The following is a 25,770-nucleotide window of genomic DNA, read 5'->3' as shown; positions in this document are numbered from 1 at the left end:
GGTTTCCTCTTTCTACTTTTTTGTCTTTAATTTATTATGAGATCTAGCATGCCACCTACAATAAGCTTAGTAGTTGGTCTGATTTGACCAAATGAACAAATTGATGAGCTATGTTCGCCTATACCTTTTCTGTTGTACAAGTCTCAAAGACATTGTTTTCAGGGAACAAATAGTTTAGCATTAGCATTAATTAGTTTAACAAATGTCTGTTAATGTGATTGTTAATACTGAGAATGTAAAAGTAAGTGAGCTGTTCATTGTTAGACAATTACAGTCTAGGTGATGAAATATATCATGGGAACAGATAAATAGCATCACATAAAATATGAAAACTTTATTTAAAAATAAAAATGAGAGCTGTGGTTTCATAAGTATGAGTAGGGAGGGAGGAAGAAAGGGTGAAAGGGAGGGTTATTTTGAACAAAATGCCAAACATTGCTGATTCATAAAATGGGTATTTTTCAGAGTGATCATTTATGTAGACAGAACAATAACCAGAAAAGTACAGAAGTGGCCAATTAACAACTTCTCTGAAACAACAGTGAATAATCTAGGGCACATTGCTCTAAATGGTTATTGTAAAAGAGAAGACTGAAATAACAGGTTGAAGCCAGATTTGTACAGGGTTTTGTCATCCTAAGTAGATTTGACTTAATTTTGGTATACAGGAGCCAGAGAATGATTTCAACCAAATGTTGACATAAGTTGGGCTGTGGTGGGTGAAAATTCATGAGTAGAGTTATTTTAAGAAAAGAAAGAATTAAGAATGAAAGGACACTGTGAAGGTAATGACAAGGGACCTGAATGAGAGAAGAAACAAGAAAAATGAAATGGGGGCAAAGGATATATTTGGGAGAAACATTATAGAAGTAGATTCAGTCAGTCCTATCTACTAATTAGATGTTGTATTAGAGAAAATAAAGAAGTTCAAGAAAATCAACTGCAACTTCATGTGTAATTAAAATGTACATTTGTCAAGAATCCAGAGTTGTGGTTGGTTTTGAACAAAGGTGATAGGTAAGTTTAGAGGATATTGAAAAGTTCCTTTTAGGTTGAGCCATATCTGACCATGATTATAGAAAATAAAAACCAACTTTTTTAAAAAAGTTGATAATAAAATTTTATAAAAGGGAGAAGAGGTTAGCTATGTGGGTGCAATGCCCTAGGGAAAAATAATATCAAAATAATTTATTTCTTCACCAAAAAAATTTTAAGAACTATAGTACCACATTCCATCAGCAACTAAACCTGGAGCAGTTGGTCTTTTCAATGAACTTCAACTTCCCTCCATTTAGAAAACATTTGACATGTTTGTTGATCAGTGACTAATATTGAAAATTAAATATATCAGTATCAACAGTAGGGTCTTCCAAGGGTAGTTCTGAAGGTATAGAAAGCATTACAAGCAGAAGGAAGGAAGAGAAAGACAAATTAAGATTTTTAAAATTATCAGTACCTGCTAAATGGCTTGATAGCTATGGAATATCTGAAAATTTCTATATGTCTCCTTATGGTATATAACAGTATTTGATAAATTATGGCCTATAAGCTAAACCTGCCCTGCTGCCTATTTTTGTAAAGTATTACTGAAATAGAACCAAACTTATTTCTATATATTATTTATGACTATTTTCATGATAAAGTGGCAGAGTTGCATAGTTCAGTTGCACTAGAGGTTATATAGCCCCACTAGAGTATTTGTAACTCGAGCCTTTGCAAAAAGTTTGCCCTTGATAAATAGTGACAAAAGAGTTAGGTGTCCTAGATAATTATCCTGCAATTGAATTTTTCATGTAAAGTCCTTTTTAGACTCACCTAGAATATTGATTGTTTGTAATTTTCAAGGCTTCCTGTAGAAAGACCACATAATATAAATTACCATATGGATATTCTTTGTTTTTGGCCCTTCATAATAGAACAGTTTGAACATGTAACTTATGCTGAATGGCTGATTTGAAATATTGCTTTATATACATTTCTACACAGTTATACTTGGAATAACTTATTCAATGGAAGAATTTGATTTCCAATTATCATAGGTTTTGTTTTGTTTTGTTTTGTTTGTTTTTTTGTTTTTGTTTTTGTTTTTTGACAGGCAGAGTGGACAGTGAGAGAGATTCAGAAAGAAAGGTCTTCTTCCCTTTTCCATTGGTTCACCCTCCAATGGCCGCCATGGTTGGCGCGCTGCAGCCAATGCACCGCGCTGATCCGATGGCAGGAGCCAGGAGCCAGGTGCTTCTTCTGGTCTCCCATGTGGGTGCAGGGCCCAAGCACTTGGGCCATCCTCCACTGCACTCCCAGGCCATAGCAGAGAGCTGGCCTGGAAGAGGGGCAACAGGGACAGAATCCGGCGCCCCGACTGGGACTAGAACCCGGTGTGCCGGCGCCGCTAGGCGGAGGATTAGCCTTTTAAGCCGCGGCGCCGGCCCCAGTTATCATAGTTTTAATGTCAGTTATTTTGTAAAAATGTTTGTTTAGTCTTCGTTAAAAATCTAGACTTCTGTTTTCCTAACTAGATTTCATTTTCACTCTATTAAATATGCATATGCAATATTTTCTTAATAAAGTTTTATGTTGTAACATAGCAACTTTATTAATATCAATATCTTATCACATTGTTCTGAAAATCTGGGTTTCCATGAAAGGGTTTAGTATAGCAAAGGTTCACATATGTTAAACATTTTTATTCATAAAGAAAACGTCACTACTTCCGTAAGGTTCAAGTAAAATGGAAATTGTTGTGAAAGTAAGTTGTCACTACTTCTTGTGTTTAAAATGAATATTAAATAGAACTCAACGTGCAAAAAAATTTTAAAAATCATTTCTGAATGATCAGAATAAGATATGTTATCATTTGGATTTTAAAGGAGATCATAATATTGGAATTATTCTTGGAAAAGGCTATGATCCAATCTTGTTAAGAAACTGAAATTCACAAACAAATGAAAACTGAACCATGGGTAGTCAGCCTATTTCTAAAGGGAAAAATGCAGCTGCATTTATTTGCCAGTCCCTCCTAAGACCTAGAAAAGGAATTTTCAGTGTTTGAAATGCACCTATTTGCATTACAAAATCTAATAATTACTCAATGATAGTTTAATTATCAACTTGAAAAAAAACTTTTTGACCATGAACCTGAAATGTAATGGGAATTAATATGCATATAAATGACAAAGATAGGTAATGTTTTTAGAGTGTTCTACACTTCTCAAATCACTGTGTGATATTTTTTTAATTCTCAGAAAAATCCTACAAAGTGTTAATAATGCAATAAGCTTGGTTTGAAGAAACTAGGCACTGGCTGGAAGACTGTTCAAGGCTGCTCAACTACTTAATGGCTATAAATAACAATAAAACTCTGGTGCCTTTTAATTCCCACACCAATATTCATGTCCCTGAATTTTTCAAAGTATCATGAAGTCTATATTCTAGTGAGGCTTAATATTTACAAACATGAGTCTTGAAGTCCAGCATATATCATATGACCCCCTCATTTACACTAATATTCTGTATGAGCTAACTCTACCTCAGTTTTCTCCCCTAAAAAATATGAGTGATATAAAACTATATGCCTCATGTAAAGCTGTTCTAGTGCTGTAACGGCATAACAGCATATGGCATACACTGAGTATCCTATAAATAGTCAGTGCTATTAGGAATAATACTCTAGCTAGATTAGTCATGTCTTATTAATAACTTTGCCTCACTTATAAGATTATTTTAGGAAAAGGATGTTTTGGGTTCTTTTGTCATGGTTTCCTACTTGCATTGTTTCAGTTTTAAGAGTAAATAGCAGGAACAGTAAAAAATGTAAAGGAAAATGTACCATGTTACAGTTATATTGGGTTATGGATACCTAGATGATTTTGTTTTCAAATGACATGAATAGAATCAGTATCTAAGACATGGACTGTAAAATGTAATCACTGTTGTGACTGGCTATTAATCACAATTTTAATTATTTGTGAGAACATTTGATGAATGTTTTCTATTCCACAGGGCAATCCATGCACCAGTGATAGGGAAAAACAGCACATGGAAATCTAAAGAATAACATCTGGGATTCGTTCAACTGTTAAATTATTTCAATTATGTACTACTGTCTTAAAAATCAATTAGATGAAGAGGTATATAATAGTCACAATGACCTTCTCTACCTTCATCATAAGTAAAGCAAAGCTACTAATATAGGAAGGAATAACCTGAACTGTTAAACCAGATTTTTAGTGGAAAGAGGCCCAGAGATTATCTCCAGAAAAACCTTATCTTCTGTCATAATCTTTCTACTTAATACAAATTCTCAATTATTTTTACAATTAGGGAAAATATTTGAACATTAGAAGATAAAGAGTGGTTTCTACTTACAATTATATAATTATTATAGGCAAGCCAAGGTAAATAAAGGGAGCAAGGGGTCAGGGCTGTGGAACAGTAGGTTAAACCTCTGCCTAACTATGCCAGCATCCCATATGGGTATCTGTTTGAAACCTGGCTGCTCCACTTCCAATCCAGCTTCCTGCTTGGCCTGGGAAAGCAGGGGTAGATGGCCCAAGTTCTTGGGCTCCTGCATCACATGAAAGACCTGAAAGGAGCTCTTGGATCCTGGCTTCATATCAGCCCAACTCTGGCCGGTGTGGCCATCTGGGGAGTGAACCAGCAGATGGAAGACCTCTCTGTCTGTCTCTCCCTCCCTCTGTCTGTAACTCTTCTTGTCAAATAAATAAACAGATCTTTAAATTAAAAAAAATTCTTAATTTAAGGAAAGAAATGCAGGGAGGTGGGGGATTGAAGGAGGGAGAAGGGAATGCATTATGATTATCTTCTTAGAATTGTTTCTATCAAGCATGTGTAATCTGTTCTATTTATATTGATTTTTTAATGTAAGGAAAGGAAAAGCACAGATATTGGGGAAAATTCAATTCCATAAACACACAAGTAAATGTATGTGTATGTATACATGAGCGCAAACACAAATATCCAAAACTTATCACCCCAAAATTTGAATTTAATCAAATTATTAATCCTGATACCAACCAACCTGATGATGCTGAATTCATTGCTTAAACTCAGCCTGTTTATTTAATTATAGAATAATTAAAGCATAATACTAAAGCATATACAGCCTACCTAGTATAATTTGAAATGATGTAGATGTATAGTAAAGGCCATCCTGCATTGGAAAGCAGAGGATTCGGGTAAGGGATTGATGGATTTTTAAAAATCTATACCAAAAAAAGTTAATCAAGATTTTTAAATACTTGCTTTAGGTGATCCGGAAGGGAGAAGTCAGCTGTTGTTGGACCTGTACACCTTGTAAAGAGAATGAGTATGTCTTTGATGAGTACACCTGCAAGGCATGCCAGCTGGGATCCTGGCCCACTGATGACCTGACAGGTATATGTATCACAGTGTTAACCGTGCACATGCCTCCGGGGGTGAGGGTGTTATTTCTGAGCAAGTATTTGTCATCTTGGGTAGTCTTGAAACAACAAATTTATGAATTCCCTTAAGAACTCAAACCTCCTGAAATCTGACTGAATCATAAAAATCTTCAGCCACATATTTGCCTGTACTCAGGTCCTGACTTCCAAATGAGAGCTTAGTTCCTAAGTTGTACACTAGGCATTCTCAGCCCATTCTTAGAGCACTCCCAGACGTTCCTGAAAAGGGCTGAGCAGTGTGTCATCTGAGGTGAAGAGGGACAGAAGTATCAGCTAAGAGACCAAAGTATATCATAACATATCCAAGAGCAAAAAGTAGAAGTTTATCTGAAATAACTTTACTTCTGTTAGTACTTGTTCTTAATTGAAACCAGGAGCCTCTGACTAATATGTTTAAATTAATATTGACACAGGGCAAGACTTATTTCTGCATAGCTTTTGGCTTTTGCAGTTGCTGTTTTTTTATGTTTTGGTTTTTGACTTTTGACACCAAAGAATGTCCCTATATGTTTTTGGTACTCCAGTGCTTCTCTCATAGCCATTTCTAGATTTTACAGTGCAAAACTACAATGATTCCTATCATCCTTTTTTCCAGTTCTTCCTCAATAAACATGTGTTAAATGCACAAGATGTGCCCATTTCCCTACCAATGAGATACCGATAAAGAAACAAAGATACTACCTTATCTTCATGAAGTCCACAGTTTAATGAAAGGCAAATAATGAACATGTGATTATAATATAACAGGACATGGATTAGTACATATGGGAACATGTGTAGGAACCCACAAAGCTGAGTTTCTAGAGAAAAGAGCATTCCAGGCAGAGCACATGTCATGTAGTATGTCAGGTTTTCTGATAATTTTAAGCTTAGGTAAATTTAGCATAAAACTCTTTGACATTAGAAGATTATAAGGTCTTCAGTGATACACTCCGTGCCTCACAGGGCAAGTGCTTATTTATAGTAGATGTATGAAGCTTATTTCAAAAGCCTGGCTATGAAAAATCCTGTCATCCTGGCACTTTGGAGATCAGACCACATTAAGAGTCCTTTTTAATGGTTAGTATTTATCTATAAAACTTTCCTTAGGAAAAATGATTTAATAAAATATCTAAGTGCCTTGTGATAGCATTTAAAGCCAGCTTTTACTATTTGACAGTGAGCTTTCTTGTACTCTTATGCATCTGCTATCTTCAGAGCCAACTTGGTGCTAAACACAGAGCCTTCAATAAATTTTTTTGAACATATGAACTACTAGGTGCATATGGTGTATTTACGTGTATGCACACACACAGTAAAAATGCCAGAAAGGAAAAAAAAAAACACTATGAATAGTTTACTTGGGAGGGATGTGAGAAGCGGTATTGGTGATCTTTTCTCCATGATACTTCTTTACATTTCTTTTCTAATTTCACCTGGATTATTGTTAAATTGAACACAATATCTTGCTTATTCAGCTATCTTGCATGGCTAAGTTCCTTGTGAGTGAATATATAAGTATAACTTTTTGTTCTACATTAGTAAGACTGTGCTGCTGGAAATGATCACAGTCTTTGCCTGAATTCATTTAAATTAGGTAAGTATTTTAGTGCTATTTTCTCTATTATAATGGATGCAGAAGAGGTTGAAGTAAAAAATAGACTAGGTTCCTATGTTAGTTCATCCCATTTCATAGTTCTTATGTATCTTAACAATCTTCAGTGGAGAAAGGTGTCACACACACACACAGTGTTAAGTAATATAAAGAAAAAGAAATAGTATAAGACCATGAAAATACAAAAATTTATATTTGTTGTAATCAAAGATAGTCTTAAAAAGTAAAAATTAACTAACCCTAACTGATAGATAGAAATAACTAGTAGGTAATAGTGGCAGGATGTTTATGGCTGATGAAATAGCACATGTACAGTTCTATACATGGGTAAGCAGACAAGAGAGTGGTGTCAGAAGAGACAAGGAAGGCAGCAGGGATTGGATCATGTATAGCCTAAAATCTATTCAAGATTTTAGTTTTTTTTTTGCTATGAAGTACAGTGAGAAATCATTTCAGGGATTTCAGCAGCAGCAGAAAATCACAATGATAAATACATATTTAAAATATCATCCTGGCTTCTGTGAGGAAGAATAGCTTAGGAGGGATTAATTGTGGAAACAGGTAGATAAGTTGGATAGTTATTACATTGCAGAAAACACTTCTTGGTGACTTAACTTAACAGAGCATTGGAAGATTTGACATAATTTGGTGTAGAATTAATAAGACATACAGGTGAATTCATTGGAGAAGGTGTTAAGGCATATTGACTAATGTTATGCCCTATAGACAGGTGAATTTATTTTTTCATAAAGATCACTAATTTACTTTTTTAAAAAAGATTTTTTTTTGAAAGGCAGAACTACAGAGAGAGAAGTTGAGACAGAAAGAGAAATATCCTCCATCCAGTGATTCACTCCCCAAATGGCTGCAAAGGCCAGGTCTGGGTCAAGCCCAAACCAGAAGCCAGGAGTCTCATCAGTGCCTTTCATGTGGGTGCAGGAGCCCAAGGACTCAGGCCATCTTCCATGGCTCTCCCAGGGCACCAGCCAGGAGCTGGACCAGAAGTAGAGCATCCAGGTCTTGAATCAGCACCTACATGGGATGCCAGCATCACAAATGACAGCCCAAGTATTTATGCTAAAACACGGACCCCTCTAATTTACTTGTAAACAAAATTAGCTTGAGATATCTTTGAGCTTTACAACTGAGAATTAATTTGATATATTAAGGCCTTAGTTTGTGCCAGAAAATGTAATCGGAACTGGAAATAGAAAGACATGGTCTAAATAAGTGGGAGAAAAACATTTAAACAGGTAACAATTGTACTAAAACCTACTAAATACTAAGTAAGGAAAAGATATAATGGAAAAATGGGGAGAGCACAACTAACCCTGGGTAATTTGGGAAGGCTTACTCAATATGAGGCATGAGTTGAATGAAGTTCACTTTTTCAAAAGTGAAGATGACTGTGTTAGAAAGAAGTAGCTCTTTCAGAATTATTGAATTAAGACCACAAACTAGAAAAGATTGAGGAATGGCTAAAGGGTTGTAATTTTGCCTGGTATAAAAGGCATGCACATCTTTATTTCTGTCTATTATCTCAAAGTTGCCTTTTCTATACTGTAAAGACAACCCCTTTAATTATTAGTTCTATCTCATCCCTCTTTTTAATCAACTGAGTAATAATTATTTTTGTCTTCCTCACACTTGACTCATCAAAAGAATGTCTCCTGCCCTTATCATTCTATAAGAAATATTTTGCCAAACCATACTGGCGACAATCACGTTGCAAAATCTAAGGGTCCTTTGCCACTCTTTATTTTACAAATAGCTCTGTTCAATTTTTCTGATGTTGTGCATTCTCTTGAAGTTTCCTCCTCTGCTAGCTCCTGGTATTACAGGTTTCTCTGACCTACTTAAGTAGCACTTCTGGGGGTTTTGTTGTTGTTTTGCCCTTTCTACTTCAGCCTGATGTTTCCCAGGTTACCATCATTAGCACATTGTGCTTCTCCACCTACACAGTCTCTCCAAATGATGTCATCTACTTTGATGGTTTTAGTTATTACCTAAATGCTATTAACTTGCAGAATTTCAGCTCTGCCTCGGTTTCAAACTCATAACTCTACTTGCTGAAAATCTCCACTTGGTCAAGCCATAGGTATTTAAACCCAGCATGTCCAAATTTAGCAATTTCACCATTGTGCCCTTTTACCAATCATGAAATCGGTTTCCACTTGTACCTCTTCTTTCACTTAATGGTACCTTGTATCATCATCTTAGACTCCTCTCTAAACCTAGCCACACATATCCATCCACTTATCAAGTCTGATTTAAAAAAAAAAAAAAAGATTTATTTATTGATTTTTTGAAACAGTTATACAGAGAGAGGTCTTTCATCCACTGGTTCACTCCCCAGTTGGCCGCATCTGAAGTCAGGAGCTTCTTCCGGTCTCTGACGCAGGTGCAGGAGCCCAAGGACTTGGGCCATCTTCTACTGCCTTCCTGGGCCATAGCAGAGAGCTGGATCAGAAGTGTAGCAGCTGGGTCTCAAACTGGCACCCATATGGGAATGCTGGCGCTTCAGGCCAGGGCATTAACCCGCTGCACCACAGCGCCGGCTCCAATCCTGATTGTTTTAATTCTTAGGTATTCTTAACTCCCTTCCTCCTCTCTATCTGTTCAAATGTTTACTTGACTAAATTATCTTTCCCATATTTGACTACTACAGTCCCTATTACAGTAACTTATAAGTTATGTTTATTTTCCTGCCTCTAGATTTATGCCCCTTGCCTCAGTAAATATGTGTCAGCCTTTAGGAAAATGATAAGTGTAACAAATGAAGATTAAAGTAGGTACTAAGGCTACCCTGTGAAGAGAGCCTTTAACTAGGGAATTTGGACTTCACCCAGACTGTGTGAGACCAGTGGAGTTTTTCAAGTATAATGCATTGACTTAGGACTGCATGCATATATGTGAATGTGTCTGTGTATTGAACTGGAGGACATAAATGCCAAATTTGGAAAAGTCTGCAAACTGATAGTGTATGAAGTTTAACCTTTCTCTGGAATCCAAAATTCTTTTCCAAGGAGAGCCTAAAGCTACTTTCAAACCTAACTCGCTGACTGATTCAAAGTAACATACCGCCTGGAACTGCTAGCAGGAAGAGTGTTCTGATGAGGTCAGCTATTCTGCAGCCTGCTTGGGGCTAGCCTTAGGAATTTTTGCAAGCCTTTCTTCTAGACCCTTGTTTATAGTTACCCCACTTCAGCCTGTAACAAGACAGCTCAGGTCAGTGCCCACATTGTAATAACAGCAACTAACACATATCTAACACTTCCTCTGTGCAGAAACTGTGAAGCATCTTACAAGTATCATTTCATTTCATCCCAGCACAGTCTGTAAGATTAGCATGATTAACATATCTGAGCCACCTGAAACTGAACAATTATTCAGCAAACAAATAAGAGTAGCAACCGACTGACACTGTCTATATTTGTATGTTTATCCATACACTTTGTATGTGTGTGTGTTTCAGAGTTCTTAGTCATTGTTTGGGACTGAGAAAGGATAGAACATGACTGGTAATAACTAAAAGGTATAAGGTATCTTTTTTAGGTGACAAAAATGTTCTCACATAAACAAATGATTATTTCACATGACAGTACTAAAATAGCACTTTTATACTATAAATGGGTATGTTGTATAACATGTAGTTACACCTCAATAAAGCTATTTTTAAAAGTTTAAGAATACCTGAAAAGTTTAAGATACCTGAAATGTAATTTGTCTAATGTTAAAAATGATGTCTAGGAGGGGTGGGATTGTGAGTTTTCTACATACATAAATACATGTATGTGTGTGTGTGAATAACACGTGTAGAGTGTTGAAGTATAGAATGTGTTTTCATCAATAAACTAACCATATTCATAACAAAGGTCATAAATTCTCAGAAACCAGGAATTAGGAGTGGAAAAAGAGTATCTGGAATGAAAACCAGGAAAACAAGAAAGAAATAAGATCCTAGAGGGAGGATGGGGCAGGGTGAAACATAAACAATGTTGCCAATTCAGTTTTTGTTCACTGAGAACAGCAAGAACTGCCTCTGTCTAGAAAGTGTCAGTTATCTGTGCTGGCAGCAAGTAACACACACAAGACTTCTCTCAAGATCAGTATTCTAAATGTTCACCTGTAAAAAACCTTTAGAATTAATAGAGATCATGATGGTGTGGAAACCTATGTAGGCAGAAATGTCCATAGGTGAGGCTTAAAATGCTCTCTTCATGAATCAGGTACAAGCACAAACTAAAGTTAAGAAAGGAATTTGCCAAACTAAAATAAAAGACGTGAGTGTTGTTTTGGACACAGACTATAAGAACAGAAGAGGAATTGAGAGTGTGAGGGAGAGATGAGAGAGGAAAGCTAAGCACAGGTCAACTCTCAGGGGGCTTTTGTAAGCCATTATAAATATGTTAAAGTTGACCCTAAGGGAAGTTAAAAGCCCTTTATCTTTCACTCAGTTATGTAGTCATTCATTCAATGAATAGATATCTAGCACTTCCCTTCCACCTATCTTAGGTCATTGGCTAGTGACTCTAACAAAAGGCAGATTTCATTTAAGTTGTATGTGACACAGGGACTTTCATAAAGAAATGAAGACACAAAGAAGCAGTCAAGCCTGCTATTTTAATGCTGGATTTGATTACCAAGGGAACACTGTAGAGAAGGTAAAACAAAAGGTCAGTTGGGCACACTTCCTCATTCCTGAGTGTCCACTCATCTGCAGAGATGAGGATGCTCTTTTTCTTCAGGCACAGGAAGGGTGCCTCTCACCTGAGGGTCTCATGAGGGGTCAGAAAATCTTTCCTACAGTTACTGCTTCTAAAATTCCTTCATTTTGACATATTCAGTATGCCAAGCTACCATATTTTGGGGTATAGTATAATGAACCTCACCACAAGCAATGTTCTAACTACTGAAACTCTTTCTATGGACAAAACAGATAAAAATCCCCTGCTCTTATGATGTTTATACTTTAATAGAGAAAATAGTTCTAAAGAAGTTAATTTTCTCTAAGAATATCTAAAACTTGATTAAGAAAGGAAATGCAGTCCCAGTGGACAACTTTGTAAATATGATTTTCATAGTCATCATGTAAAGATTGAGCATTATTTTAAAACCAGAAATGGAGAGATACTAATTTTACAATAGTACCATCATCTGGAAAGAGAGAAAATACAAATTTCCAGATAAGAGTTACAAAAGAGTTTTCAGTTACATCTGTATTGTGTGTGTATCTGTGTGATTTGAAACAAATATAACAAAATATTACCATTTGTTAAATCTGGAACTTTTTGCATTTGCTCTAGATTTGCATATGTGTGTAAAATTTTATATTTTAAGATATTTAAATGTTTAACAGGAAAAAATAAGGTTTAAACCTAAAGACTAAGTTGGGAATTGTAAAATAAGTGTAGGAGAAAACAATTGTGAGGAAATTTTGCACAAATCAATGTGAATCTATTGGTGGTTTGGATTAGGATATTGTAGTAGTCATAAAAAGCATTGAATATATTTCTTTAGAATATAAATCAATAAAATTAGGTGGCTGATTATCAAAGTAGGGAAAGTCAACAATTTAGGCATCCAGAAAATTTTCTAAAGGCCTCTGCCAAGACACTTTTGATTATATGACATTCTCTGCCACATCTCTGCAAAAAAGGTCCTAAAAAGAACCTTTGCATTCTGTCAGAGAATTTGGGATGGGATGAAAGTATAAGATCCCCACAGATCTTTAGTTCCCCAGTCCAGAACTGCGGAAGCACTTCCAGGTGGGTTTGCCAGGCTCTGGCAGCCTTCCCATCACCCCAAATAAAAGCAAAAAGCAAACACAATGTGGCTTTTAAGAAGTAACTCAGTGGGAAGCTTTATGACAGGAAATTAGAATGATTTCCTGCTTTTCACTCATGAAGGAATCTAACTTACTTAAGTGGGAAGCTGTAAAGTGGAAGGAAGGCAGTGCATATCAATATTTTAATGTCAATAGGAGCATTCTCCAGGAAGTTCCTTTGGTTCCCTGAGTTACCTAATTGCTTTGGAGGGTGAAACCTTTGTGTCTTCACTCAGGGCAGAAAAAAAAGAGAACAGTGTTAAACAAAAGGGAGTCGGTGAGAATCTGGGTGGGAGTAGAGGATGAGCTCCAAGAGGGTATAACCATTGACAGATTTTATAACTCCAAGCATTTGTGTAACTCTGTTCTTTCAAATGTTTGTTTTGTTTGTGTTCTTCAGCTTGTCCTACTTCTCCTTGTAATTTTTTTCTTCATTCAGTTAATGCATATTAATGCATTAAAGCATATGAAATTAAACCATGAGGAAGAAAATTGCTTTTCATTACTAATAATTATAACTATCTTAGGCATTATCCTTGGGAATCCTATAAGGTAGATAATATTTTTTGCAGCTGAATTACCAAAAACTCAGGACAATACTCTGAATTGTTAAAGATCACAAAACTAGTGAAAAATCCAGCCCAGGGTTTTTTTATAATACCTTCTCCACATCATTTACATCCTCATATTTTCAGGAAATTTTGGAAAAAGAAAATATTTTGCTCCTAGATGGTCATATATTGACTATCATTCAGCTGCTCAGATATCTTTCATTTCAAATGTGTTTAAACTGTGGCAGTTATTTTAATTATTGCAATTAAGTTCCGATGAAGAAAGTGGAGAGAAAAATCTTTGATATTTACTAATTGTATGTGTTCCTGATTCTTTAGGAATAATTTTTTGCAAGTTTAGATAAGAAATGTTTATTTGTATTATTATAATTGAAATAAACAGTTCCTTATGATATTAAAAATGAGACACATTTCCAGAATGCTGCTATCTGGCTTCTTGGCTTCTAGTTTGAACAATAATCTGAATAGAAATACATCCTAACCCCTGATTTTCCTATAATTTCTTCATGCATTCGTTCACTTATTCATTTAGTATGAATTATTTTTATCATTTTTGACTATTTTCAACACTAAGTTCTATTAATACAGATATAAATGGAAGATGCCAGAATTTCCATTTATGTGGAATCACATGTCCAATCCAGAAGAGGACTGAGTTAAGATTGCGTAAATATAACGTATAAAAATATTTGAACTGTATTCCAGATGTAGTGATAGCACAAATGAAAAAATACTCATAAGCTAATATTGAGTTCCAACTAAATGTGGAAAATAGCACTATGGACTCAGCGCACAGTGGTGATGAAGTCATAGTTCCTGCCCTGAGTATCTTGGAGCCTATGTGGAGATACTTACAAATAAATAAGCACTTTTCAAATATGAAATTATCTGGCTTAGAGTAGGAACTGTCTTAATACTTGTCAAATGAAATGATGCAAGGCAGATGAGGAAATGAAAAAACTGAGGAAGAAAAGAAATTAAAGGAAATGCTAGGAAAAGAGTAAGCATCAATAGCTGTAGGAACACTAATGATAAAAAATTAGCCAAGTCTTAAAATTTCAGAGGTACCTTTTTAAAGCAAAAGGAATCAATGCATGTGAAAATCAGAAATTAACCAGGTTATATAAAGAAATATTTTCATGTAGATGGGAAAAAAAGGAAAACTATGATGTGGCACAATTCAGAACATTCAAGACTAGGAATCCATCAAGGTGTCCATCACCAAATGAATGGATAAGAAAATGTGGTATATTTTGATATCTTCCTCCCTGACAAGAAAATAATTAATTTTAACCTTCCCCAAAGAAATGTAGCATTTACTGCTTTCTACCTCTAGCATCTATTGCCTGTTATCAATACAAACTTACTGCATTTTTACATTTATATACAACTAAGTATTTGAAATAAGACTTAGGCTACAGTGTTGGGAATTTACAGGGCTCAATCTTGATCATCTTTCCTATCTACAATCCCCTCATTGGTGGTCATACCCGGCCTCATGTTATTAAATATCATTTATACATGGATATTTGCTCTTGCTTGAAATTTCTGGTCCAGACCTCTCACCAAATCTCCAGACATGAATATTCAACTGCCCACTTGACATATTTATCTCAACATCTAGTAAAAATTCCAAATTCTACATTCCAATTGCTGAAATTCTCGTCTTTGACTTCTTCAGCTGCTCTATCCTTAGTTTTCTACATTTCTCCTGATGGCTTAGACATTCTTTCAATATCTCTGGTCAATAACTATAGCATTATCTTTTGATTTCCCTCATATCCTTTAGTGAGTCAGGAAATCCCGCCTTCATATCCATGATTACACCACTTCTCATTACTTCCACTATAATGTCCATGGTTTTAGCAATTATCATTCATCACCTTTACTCCTGAAATGACCTCCTAAGGAATCTCCATGATTATTCCTTTGCCTCTACTTACAGCAGCTGCCCAGTATCCCCAGCTGATATTGCTTTATAAAAAGTAAATTAGGTCAGGTTCCTCCATTGTATAAGAACCTGCAAAGGTTTCCCATCTCATTCCAAAGTAAAAGTCTTAGAGATGCATGTTTTATAAGATCTGGCCTTTGCTTAGTAGCTGGCCTGCTTTCCCCTGCACTTTGTCAGGTTCCCCCCCACCTCTGCACACACACATGTGCACATGCACACACACACACACACACACAAACATGGGTCCTTTGTTCTTCCAATATAATATCAGGAAGGCCCTTATCCTACAAGGTCTTGCCTGAAAAATTCTGCCCCAGGTACTCTCATGACTATTATCTCTCCCTTCTTCAAGCCCTTGCTCTAATATTTACCCTGAGCAACCACCTGTTTAATACCACAAATATCCCCCTCTTACCTAGCTCTACCTCATCTTCTCACCATTCCATGTCTGACCTTTTAATACTTTTCATTATTTATGTGCTTGTTTTGTTGATAATATATTTTTGGGCAAGTAACTGTTTTGTATATCTTATACAAAACTTGGGAATACAAGGCTCCTAGAACATAATAGTTACTCAATAAATATTTGCTAAATAAACCAATGCAGAATGGGAGGGAACAAATCCTCATATACTGAGTACCTCTTACCTGTCGTGATAAAAATTTTGTGTTCTGCCAGCTAATTCTTCAGACAACCACCAAAGTTGGGATCATGACAATCATTTTACAGAAAACTGAGGCCAAAAATCAAAAATATTTGTATTCACAATCACATAGTTAATAGCAAAGTAAAGCTCACGCCCTCTTCTCTCTTTCTGTAAAATCTTGCTACTTCCTTGAGACAATGCCATAAGCAACACAAAAGTAACTGTGAGTTACTGGATTCTCTGAAAGGATCTCTGAAATGTAATCAGAAATTTTGTGCACTGGTCATTTCAAATAATGAACCTGATGTTTCAGTTAATGCTAAAAAATGATTTTCATTTTAATAAGATGCTAAGATTCATTGATAAATTGTAAAATTCCTTTTTACTCTTAAAATTTCTAAATTTCCAACAATGTATAAATTTGCTTTTCCCACCATATGAGTAAAATGATGGTATATTTATATGTAAACATCACTACTCCAGGGGAAAGGGATGGGCCAAAAGCCCCTCTCAATGGAACTTCTCTAAACAGGTCCCAGAAGAGAACAATCTGGTTTTCATCTTGCCAGAAACCATGGAATGAAAAATGTACACCGTATTCTTCACAATGATAAATTTGTGGCCAAGCCCAAAACCCTGTCATCATGGTCAAAACCCACTCTGATATGGCCAGACTAACGAAAATAATGTGGTTTCATTGATTTCCATTTTTGATAAATATAGTCTACCCAAACTAAATTGTCACGTTTCCCCCTAAGAACATAAAACATAATGCAGTGCTTGCCACTACATTATCTAACCTACTTGGAAAGTGGTTCTTAAAGCATTGCATATTATATGAATAATATGAAGCAGATAAATGTTTCCAATCTTGACACCTCTTAAAAATCACATTAAGTGGAATGAAAAATTCATAGAGCATTATGTGCTGTCTTGTACTTACAAACAATTTAAGACAATATAATACCATTTACTTGAGGCTGTGTATTTATAAGAAGGCTAGAAATATAAAATAGCCTGGCTTTTCCCCAGAAGAACATAAACAATCTGATAAAACACATAGGCAATTTAGTAGATGTGAGTCACTACTGTTTTATGCATATTCTCTGCTTCCCCCCTGTTTATCACTTCATAATTATTATGTCGTGGTTCAAGTCACATATTATCCTATATGGTCCTCACACTAATCCTTAGGATGTAGACAATTAGGTATTATCATCTTTCCAAAAGCTTTTATTGGCTTTCCATCTGAACTCTCAGCAGTAATTGCATGGGATGTCATAATTTTCTTAAGGCATTATAGTACCAAGCTGTAGAATTTTTCTGTGTATCTGGTTTCTGGATGTGGCTGATTCCTCTGCATATCTTCTATTGTTTTCCATATATGGATTTTTCCTTCTATAATCCCTTTCAAATGCTCTTCATTTTCAACTATACCTTAGTTTCCTTAACTGAAAATAGGTAAACTAATGATACCAATGCTACAATAAAAATGTTGTAGGTATTAAAGAAACATAAATATATGGTGCTCAGTGCAAGGCTTACCAAGATAATAACAGAACCTGAACATTTATCCCATATATTCCTTCTTAAATTTTATTTTTATTTATTTGAGACAGAGACAGATCTCCCATTTGCTGATTCATTCCCCAACTGCCCACCACAGCCAGAGCTGGGCCAGGATTAATCCAGGAGCCAAGAACTCAATCCAGTAGGTATCGAACTAGTTGAGCCTTCGCCTCCTCCCTCCAGGATGTGTATTAGCAGGAAGCTAGAATGAAGAATTGAGCTGGGGCTCAAATCCAGGCACTCTCATATGGGATGCAGGTGTCCCAAAATGACATCATAACGACCACACCGAACACCTACCACACCATACACTCGCCCAACCCATACATTATTTTAAAGAAACAAACAGTTGGTTTTCTATTGGCACAGTCCAGATTCAGTGTCACAGTTGAGTGGCTGTTCAGTAATGTACACTGAATGAGAAAGTGAATGAAATATTCTAACCATGCTATCTCAAGAATTTCCAGTTTCTTTAATGAGTAGAACAAACCATTAATCTTTTTCCCCTGTATCTTTTAATATGTGTAGAATTTGCTCCAAATTTTCTTTCTTCAATTAGCATGAACATTACATTTTATTAAATATATAGCAGTAATTAGGGGAAACTTACAATATAATGATGCTTGAAATTTAGAAATCAACAGACTTGGGATGAGAAAGAGGTCATTTCTGTGGAAAACATGATTTTGCAACCAGCAGTTGAAAAGGTAAAATAAAACCAGGCTTTAGAACAGTCCTGGTATGTCTCACAGGAGAAGAAAAATCAAGGGTTTGTGAGAACACAGCAGGGCCTAAAAGGTGGATTCAAAAATTCTGAGTCATAAAATCAGAAAACCAGCGACAATAGAAAAAATATTTTCTTAGTACGCAGCTTATTTCCAAAAAATCCACAATTTTATAAGTGTCATATAAACACTTAATGAAAAGGTTCTTGCAGTGAATCTGCTAAGTTAAGAAATGCAGAAAGGAATTAATTGTAAAACATCAATGATAGTTCATATTATACACATAAAAATCCACTGATAGTCCGTTGATTTTAAAGTGATCACTTGTATATTTTATGTCAGTACAGTACAAGAATAATTTTAAGCATGTTGACTCAATTCTAAGAAATTGCCTCACTGATTGGTCATTGGATTTTAATTTTCTATCCATAAATTCTACGAGGGTTTTCCCAGATTAAAGCTCTCATTAAAAATAAAGGAATTCTGAGCCGGCACCAGAGCTCACTAGGCTAATCCTCTGCCTTGCGGCGCTGGCACACCGAGTTCTAATCCCAGTCGGGGCGCCGGATTCCGTCCCGGTTGCCCCTCTTCCAGGCCAGCTCTCTGCTGTGGCCAGGGAGTGCAGTGGAGGATGGCCCAAGTGCTTGGGCCCTGCACCCCATGGGAGACCAGGAGAAGCACCTGGCTCCTGCCATCGGATCAGCGCAGTGTGCGGGCCACAGTGCACTGGCCGCGGTGGCCATTGGAGGGTGAACCAACGGCAAAGGAAGACCTTTCTCTCTGTCTCTCTCTCTCATTGTCCACTCTGCCTGTCAAAAAATAAAAAAATAAATAAAAATAAATAAATAAAGGAATTCTGAATTATTTTTTCTTCATGTACAGAAAAACAGGAAAATGCAGTAAAAGGTGCATATTCACAGGGAACACAGGTATGCAAGCTGAAAAGGAAGTGTATGTCTCCAAAGTCCCACTTATCCTCTTCTCTGTTTATGTAATACTTCATTCATCCAACCTAGTTAACCACTTATGTGTGAGAAATACTGTGTTTGCCATGAGAATCATGGCAATAAACAAAGAAACAGCCTCCTGCTCTCAAATTATTCAGCTACCTCATGAAGCAGAGGAGTAAAGACAGGCACAGGCCAGGAAGTCCTTTGACTACATAGGATGAACCTGTCATTCAGGCTTAAAGAATTAGAAAAAATCATGCTCAAAGAGGATCTGGAAAATAGAAGAGCAAATAGGAATCAGTAAAGAAAAAGAGGGAAACCATAGAGAGGGGAAAGTTTCTCAGTCAACACATTTTCTTATTTAAACTCACATGCTGTGTTTTCCCCGTTCTGATTCATCTGCAGTATGACCGGAAGTCATATTTTTCAAAGCTATTTGCTAAAAATGTGCGTCTGTGATAATCCTCCCTTTAGCACTCTGCAGTAGTATTAAATCATTCTTTGAGTCTTCCTTATGAAAATACATCTTTATGTACAATTTCAAATTCCCCTATTAAGTACAAAAGAAAAGACAAAAATAAAAGCTATAGTTCTGAATTTTCAGCTCTTTTAGGGAATTCTATTAAGGGAAACTATAAAAACCTTGAAGGGCAAGAAGTAGGCTGGGTCCAATGACAACTGAGCAGCCATGAATTTACTCTGCAGCAAAGCTGGGCATGTCCCATGATCAATCCATGCCCTTCCTTGCTTTGGATTTTCAGTGTCCATTCAGAAGGTATTCTGTGCTAGAAACACAAGAGCAATAACTTAGCTCTCAGTGTTTCTTGCCAGCAACACTCAGGACACAGACCAGGATGGGAATCTTTCCAAAGAGTCTGAACCAAAAATGGGTCTAATAAAGTCAGGATAACAAATATCAAATACTTACGCCACTACAGCCCTGGCTTGCCTATGGCAGATGTTGGGATTTAGCCATGATTCTTTATTACTAAGTAGCCCCAGTACTTCTTCCCAGGGAGCAATTGACCAGGTAACCTCTCCAGATAGAGTAAGAATAAATAAATAAACTCAGTCCCAATATGTTAACCTCTCTTATTAAATCCCCTCTTGCCCCATCTGCAAAACTGAGATAATGACATTTATCTCACTTACTACAAAGATTATTCACAATTTTTTGGCTAGCACCTGACATACAGTAGGCAGTCATTAAAATGAGTTTTTTTTTTCTCATGATGATGTAGAAAGGAAACTTGTTTAACAATTTGGACACAGACTACATTTTTATTTGAGGAAGTGATGATCATGGTATGTTTTGTTGCATGCTAAGGCAATGGTAAAAATTAATCAATCCTAGAAAAAAATGCCTTCCCTGCAAATGACTTGGGGGGCTTTCATTGGTTTGGTGTTTTTCTGCCCTAGAGTACAAAAAAAAAAGTTGCAATTAATAGCCTTCTTGGGAACCCTGAATCTGAACTTAACAGTTACATGGCACTTGTTTAAAAATGATGGCTATTTACTGTGTTACTCTTTGTTCTACAAGTACTTCCAGTGGATTACTCAAAGCAAGATTAGCAAACATAAGACGCGTATCCAATGTCTAGCCCATAACAAGAATATACCCACTGTTTGACAGATGCAAGCCACTAAGCTAGTTATACAACTTGCCCCCACTGCATATCTTGCCTCTCAAAGTCAGATGTAAGCGAACTGAATTTAGACTTCTGCCGAGAGCGAAACATATTTCTGTAACTTGGGACTTCATAAATTTATCATCAGTTTGTTGAGAATGAATAGACCCATACATGAGAATGAGAATTATATACTTGGATTACATAAGGACACTTGAAAAAGTCTGCAGAAAAACTTTTGCACTGAAACAAATGTCTTTGAGTTCCAGTTTCCATGAACTGTTTGAAGTTCCCTCTTATAATGTCTTAGGCTGTTTTGTACTACCAGATACAACAGATTGAATAGCACAGATTGGGCAATTTATAGAGAAAAAATGTTATTTCTCTCAATTTTGATGTCTATAAAATTCCAAATCAAGGGACAAGGACCTTCTGCTATGTCACACTGTGGCAGAAGGAGAAGGGCAATGGGAGAGCATCCATGAGGAAGGAAAAGAGATATAGAGACAGAAATAGAGATGATGGGGGCCAATGCTATGGCAAAGCAGGTAAAGCCGCTACCTTCAGTGCCGTTATCCCATATGGGTATCGGTTTGAGTCCTGGTTGCTCTGCTTCCAATCCAGCTCCCTGCTGATGTGCCTGGAAAAGCAGCAGAAGATGGCCCAAGTGCTTGGACACCTGCACTCATGTGGGAGGCCCAGGAGAAGCTCCTGGCTCCTAGCTTTGGATCAGCCCAGCTCTGGCTGTTGCGACCATTTTGAAATGAACCAGCGGTTGGGCGATCTCTCTCTCTCTCTCTCTCTCTCTCTCTCTCTCTCTCTCTCCCCCTTTCTCTTTGTAACCCTGACTTTGAAATAAATAAATAAATCTTTTTTTAAATAAAATAAATGGAGATAGAGGGCATAGTGATATAGAGATTGAAATAGAGACAGAGGTAGAGATAGAGCCCTCATGGCTTTATTATCTCTTAAAGGTCCCACTTCTCAACACAGTTGTATTAGGGATTAAATTTCCAATACATGAACTTTGCGAGACACAAAACCATAGCAAATAGTAAATGTATTAACTGTGAATTTCTGTGTAGACCATGTGAGTGAGGACTCTGCACAGTGCTGAGGATTCATTTGTGAACAAAGCAGACGAACCTACTAGCATCATGGTGCTTATGTTCAAGTGAAGACAGAGCATAGCAAATTAATAAAACAAATTATAATTATAAGAAATTATAATTATGGTAAGTACTAAAATAGAAACTGAGCTGCCTTAAAACACACACACACACAAACCTCAATTCCATTTCTTCTTTACTATGAAAGTGATGAAAAATTTCAACTTAGGCTCACAAGAATAAAAAATATTAAAGGATCAAGGACATGAATACTACAGAAAAAAACTCTGAGTCTGCATATGCCTGAGATCTCAGGCCAGCATCCTCGAGATGCAAATCCAGAGAGGTAAAGAAAAAAGACAAACAAATGGCTTATTGGTGGAATAGTCTGAAAGCAGACATGATATTGTTACTCATCAGTCAATACTTTGTGTTCCAGACAAATCTGTTGCTTATGTACTAAGGGTAGCCCCACAACAACCTGTTATCAATTCTGTATGCCTGAAATGGCCTGGTCAGCAGCTGAGGACATACATATCTTATTCTCCAAGACTCTCAGCAGCAACCTCCTTTTCCCAAAAAATACACAAAAATTATGGAACTTCTTAAGAAGTTCATGGTCGGCTGAACTACAGAATATCAGACATCTGTTTCTCATTCCCTCTGTCTGAATAGATTCTTGCTACATGGTCTAAAAAGGCAATAGTATAGAAACTATCAACTAACTATAAGGATGTGAACTTTGAAAGATTAAAACCCAAACACCAAGCATGAGTGCCAGCTATGACTGATATTTTAGGGGTTAAAAAAAATCAATGAATTATCCTTTCTGTTACTAGATGTGTGGGAAACACATTGGTAGAATCACAGAATGGATGTATACAAAACCTTTACCTTCCCTTTAAAGAAAAACAGTTAGAAGTGGTCATTTTGGCCAGTGGTTAAGATAATTGTAAAGATGTTCATGGTTTGCATCAGAGTACCTGGGTTCAAATCCCATCTCTAGATTTTGGTACTAGCTTCCTGCTAATGCAGTCCCTGAGAGGCCATGGTGATGGCTCATGTAACTGGATTCTTGCTATCATGTGCAAGACCTGGACTGAGTTCCTGGCACCCAATTTCTGTCCTGACAGCAAGCATTTGGGGAGTCAACTAGTGGATGATCTCTCCTCTCTCTCTCTCCTGCTTCTCAAATAAATAAATAAATAAATTGTTATATTTTCAGTATACAGCATTACATGCTATGAAATTATGGATAATACTAAGAAACCATAATTATGGATTAAGCATGAGAGGGGAGGAAAGATAAATGAATACTTACCTAAACAGATGTTATCAGAAAATGGGCCATGACTTTCTAATTTAAGGCTCACTGAATTTGTAGAAATAAATATATGTTGTACATTCATTTCAAAGGAATGGAGAAACTCTAGTATGCATTGAAAAGGGAACACCACTGAAATAATTGAGATCACTTAATCTAAAATATAACATACATTTAATTGCTTAAACCTATATAATATAAAGCATAAGCAAATAGATTCTTAGTTAACCTCAACATATATTTTCAGTAACTTGTCATTACCCTGAGAATGAAATATAAATTTTTAAAATTATTAATTCAAAAATGTCCAATAATTACAAGAAAATATAAATTATATTTTAAAAAATATTTGCAGATCATAGCAGGTTGGTAATCAATATGAATTTAAATTTGTATCACAATAAGATTAGCATTCTCATAAAATCCTTAAATTTGTTAGAATATAGTCCATTTTAGGAAGGATACGATTCCTCATTCCAAAGGCATCAATTCAATAGTGGTAGAGGGAAAACTGGCATACTCACATCATGATATTCTAACAGGAGAAATACCTGTGAACCTGGAGCTTATAGCTTTGTGCAAGCTATTTGGGTAAGGCTTTATTTAAAAGAAAAATTGCAGTGGTATTGTTAGAGGAGACTAGCGTGGACCTTCAAATCAATGATTTCCTTTGGTTTCCCATCTATTCCTCCCTTCTAGATGATCTGCATTGATGAATTTCCACTGATTGCCTTTATTTCCACATTGTTTTTCCTGTGTGTTAACAGATATTTCCTAAAGCTATGTCTTCCACCCTGATATCTCTCTAGCTTTATGTTTTCATCTGCTCACAAAGTCCTAGATACTTGAAAACACAACACATCCAAACTATAACTATATATCATTCCCCAAAAATGTGACCCTTTATTTCTACAGGCTTCATCTTGCTTACTAACATTGTGATTAACTCAGAAGACTCTCCCCCTGACTCTTCTGTCTACTCTGTAATTTATTCCAATCCTAATTCTGAAATGTCTTTACCAGTTGATTATTTTTTCCAGTGCAGTGGTTTAACTTTTTCCCCTTATGATCCTTAATTGTGCCCTTATGACTGCATGCTTCAATCTCTACCTGCTATCACAGCCTCCTGCCTCGCAAATCTATCTCACTACCACCACCACCATGTCTAGCTTTGTGGCAACTCAGTTAGGATTATCATATAAGACTTTCACATATTGGAGGAGAAGTTGGGTTCATAATCTCAGGTTGAGTTGGCATTCCAGAACCAAGCACACATATGGAATCACTGAGGATGCAAATTCTAAAGAAGACTCCTTAGGGCTGCTGCTGTGGTGTAGTGAGCTAAGTCTCCACCTGCAGCACAGGCAACCCATATGGGTGCTGGTTCATGTCCTGGCTGCTCCTCTTCCAATTCAGCTCTCTGCTTTGACCTGGGAAAGCAGTAGAACTTGGCCCAAGTCCTTGAGCCCCTGCATCCACATGGGAGATTCAGAAGAAACTCCTGACCCTTTGCTTCGGATTGGCCCAGCTCCAGCCGTTGCAGCCATAGAGAGTGAACCAGCAGATGAAAGACCTTTCTCTCTGTCTCTCCTTCTCTCTGTCTGTTACTCTACCTCTCAAATAAATAAAATCTTTAAAAAAGGAAGATTCCTTTGTTGTACCCTAATATCCTGATTCAAAATCCTCCCGAGTTTTGATACTTTAATTATATTTTCATAGGGTTCTCAAGTGATTGTGATGTACAACTGTATTTGGAAGCTCTAAGATCGTGTTTGGTTATAAGTTTCAATAATTATAAAGCTCCGATCTGAGTCCAATTTTCTATTTGAAGAAAATAAATATAAAATTAATTTGTGTAATGGTAGTATCATTAAACTAAACACAAAGCTTTCTGGGTGGTTCACATTTAAGGAGAAAGCATTCTAATCTATAAAGTTTGAAGACTGTGAAAGCAATCACTTTACATTAAGGGTATGCTTCATGCATGTTTTCCAACACATATATGTAATTAGCTTTATTTAGTGTCACACCTGATGTGTGTAATCACTAATGGATTACACGTGAAGAATTCAATATATCTAATACAAAACTAGTAGTGAGTGTTATATTAAGTATGCAGAAATTTGAATTCTAAATATATTTAAGTACAAATTATTAAAACCTAGCAGAATAGCACAACAAAAGAGGTAAAATTAAGGCTCTTGAAGGCTCTTGTTGATTAGCTAAAGAAAGGATTCCTGCCTCATATAGCAAAGAGTATGTTCCTATATCTGTAAATTCATAAGGATGTTTGTTTGTAACTCATGACCTAGCATTGGAAAAGGCCTCCATAACTAAACTCGAGTAGCTAATAGATTTCATTATGAAGTCAGTGTCATAAATAAATTGTTCTGGGAGAATATAGATAAGAATGATAAATTCTTCATTTTGTAA

At 36.2% G+C, this 25,770-nt stretch overlaps 1 protein-coding gene across 5 annotated transcripts in view; it reads left to right on the top strand.

Annotated features, from left to right (window-relative positions):
• GRM5 (glutamate metabotropic receptor 5) overlaps positions 1 to 25,770 on the top strand; it is a 557,251-nt gene that overhangs the window by 462,658 nt on the left and 68,823 nt on the right. For all 5 annotated transcript variants that reach the window (XR_007909731.2, XM_051820841.2, XM_051820823.2 and 2 more), the window contains one exon: positions 5,268 to 5,394. Coding sequence is in view for 4 of the 5 variants with exons in the window: in XM_051820841.2 (XP_051676801.1) it covers positions 5,268 to 5,394 (127 nt within the window). In the remaining variant the exon portion in view is untranslated. The remainder of the gene's footprint in view (positions 1 to 5,267; positions 5,395 to 25,770) is intronic.

This window comes from Oryctolagus cuniculus, chromosome 1, assembly GCF_964237555.1.
Source record: "Oryctolagus cuniculus chromosome 1, mOryCun1.1, whole genome shotgun sequence".
Classification (NCBI taxonomy): Eukaryota; Metazoa; Chordata; class Mammalia; order Lagomorpha; family Leporidae; genus Oryctolagus; species Oryctolagus cuniculus.
Note: the sequence above shows the minus strand (reverse complement) of the source record. Positions and strands in the feature narration are given on the sequence as shown.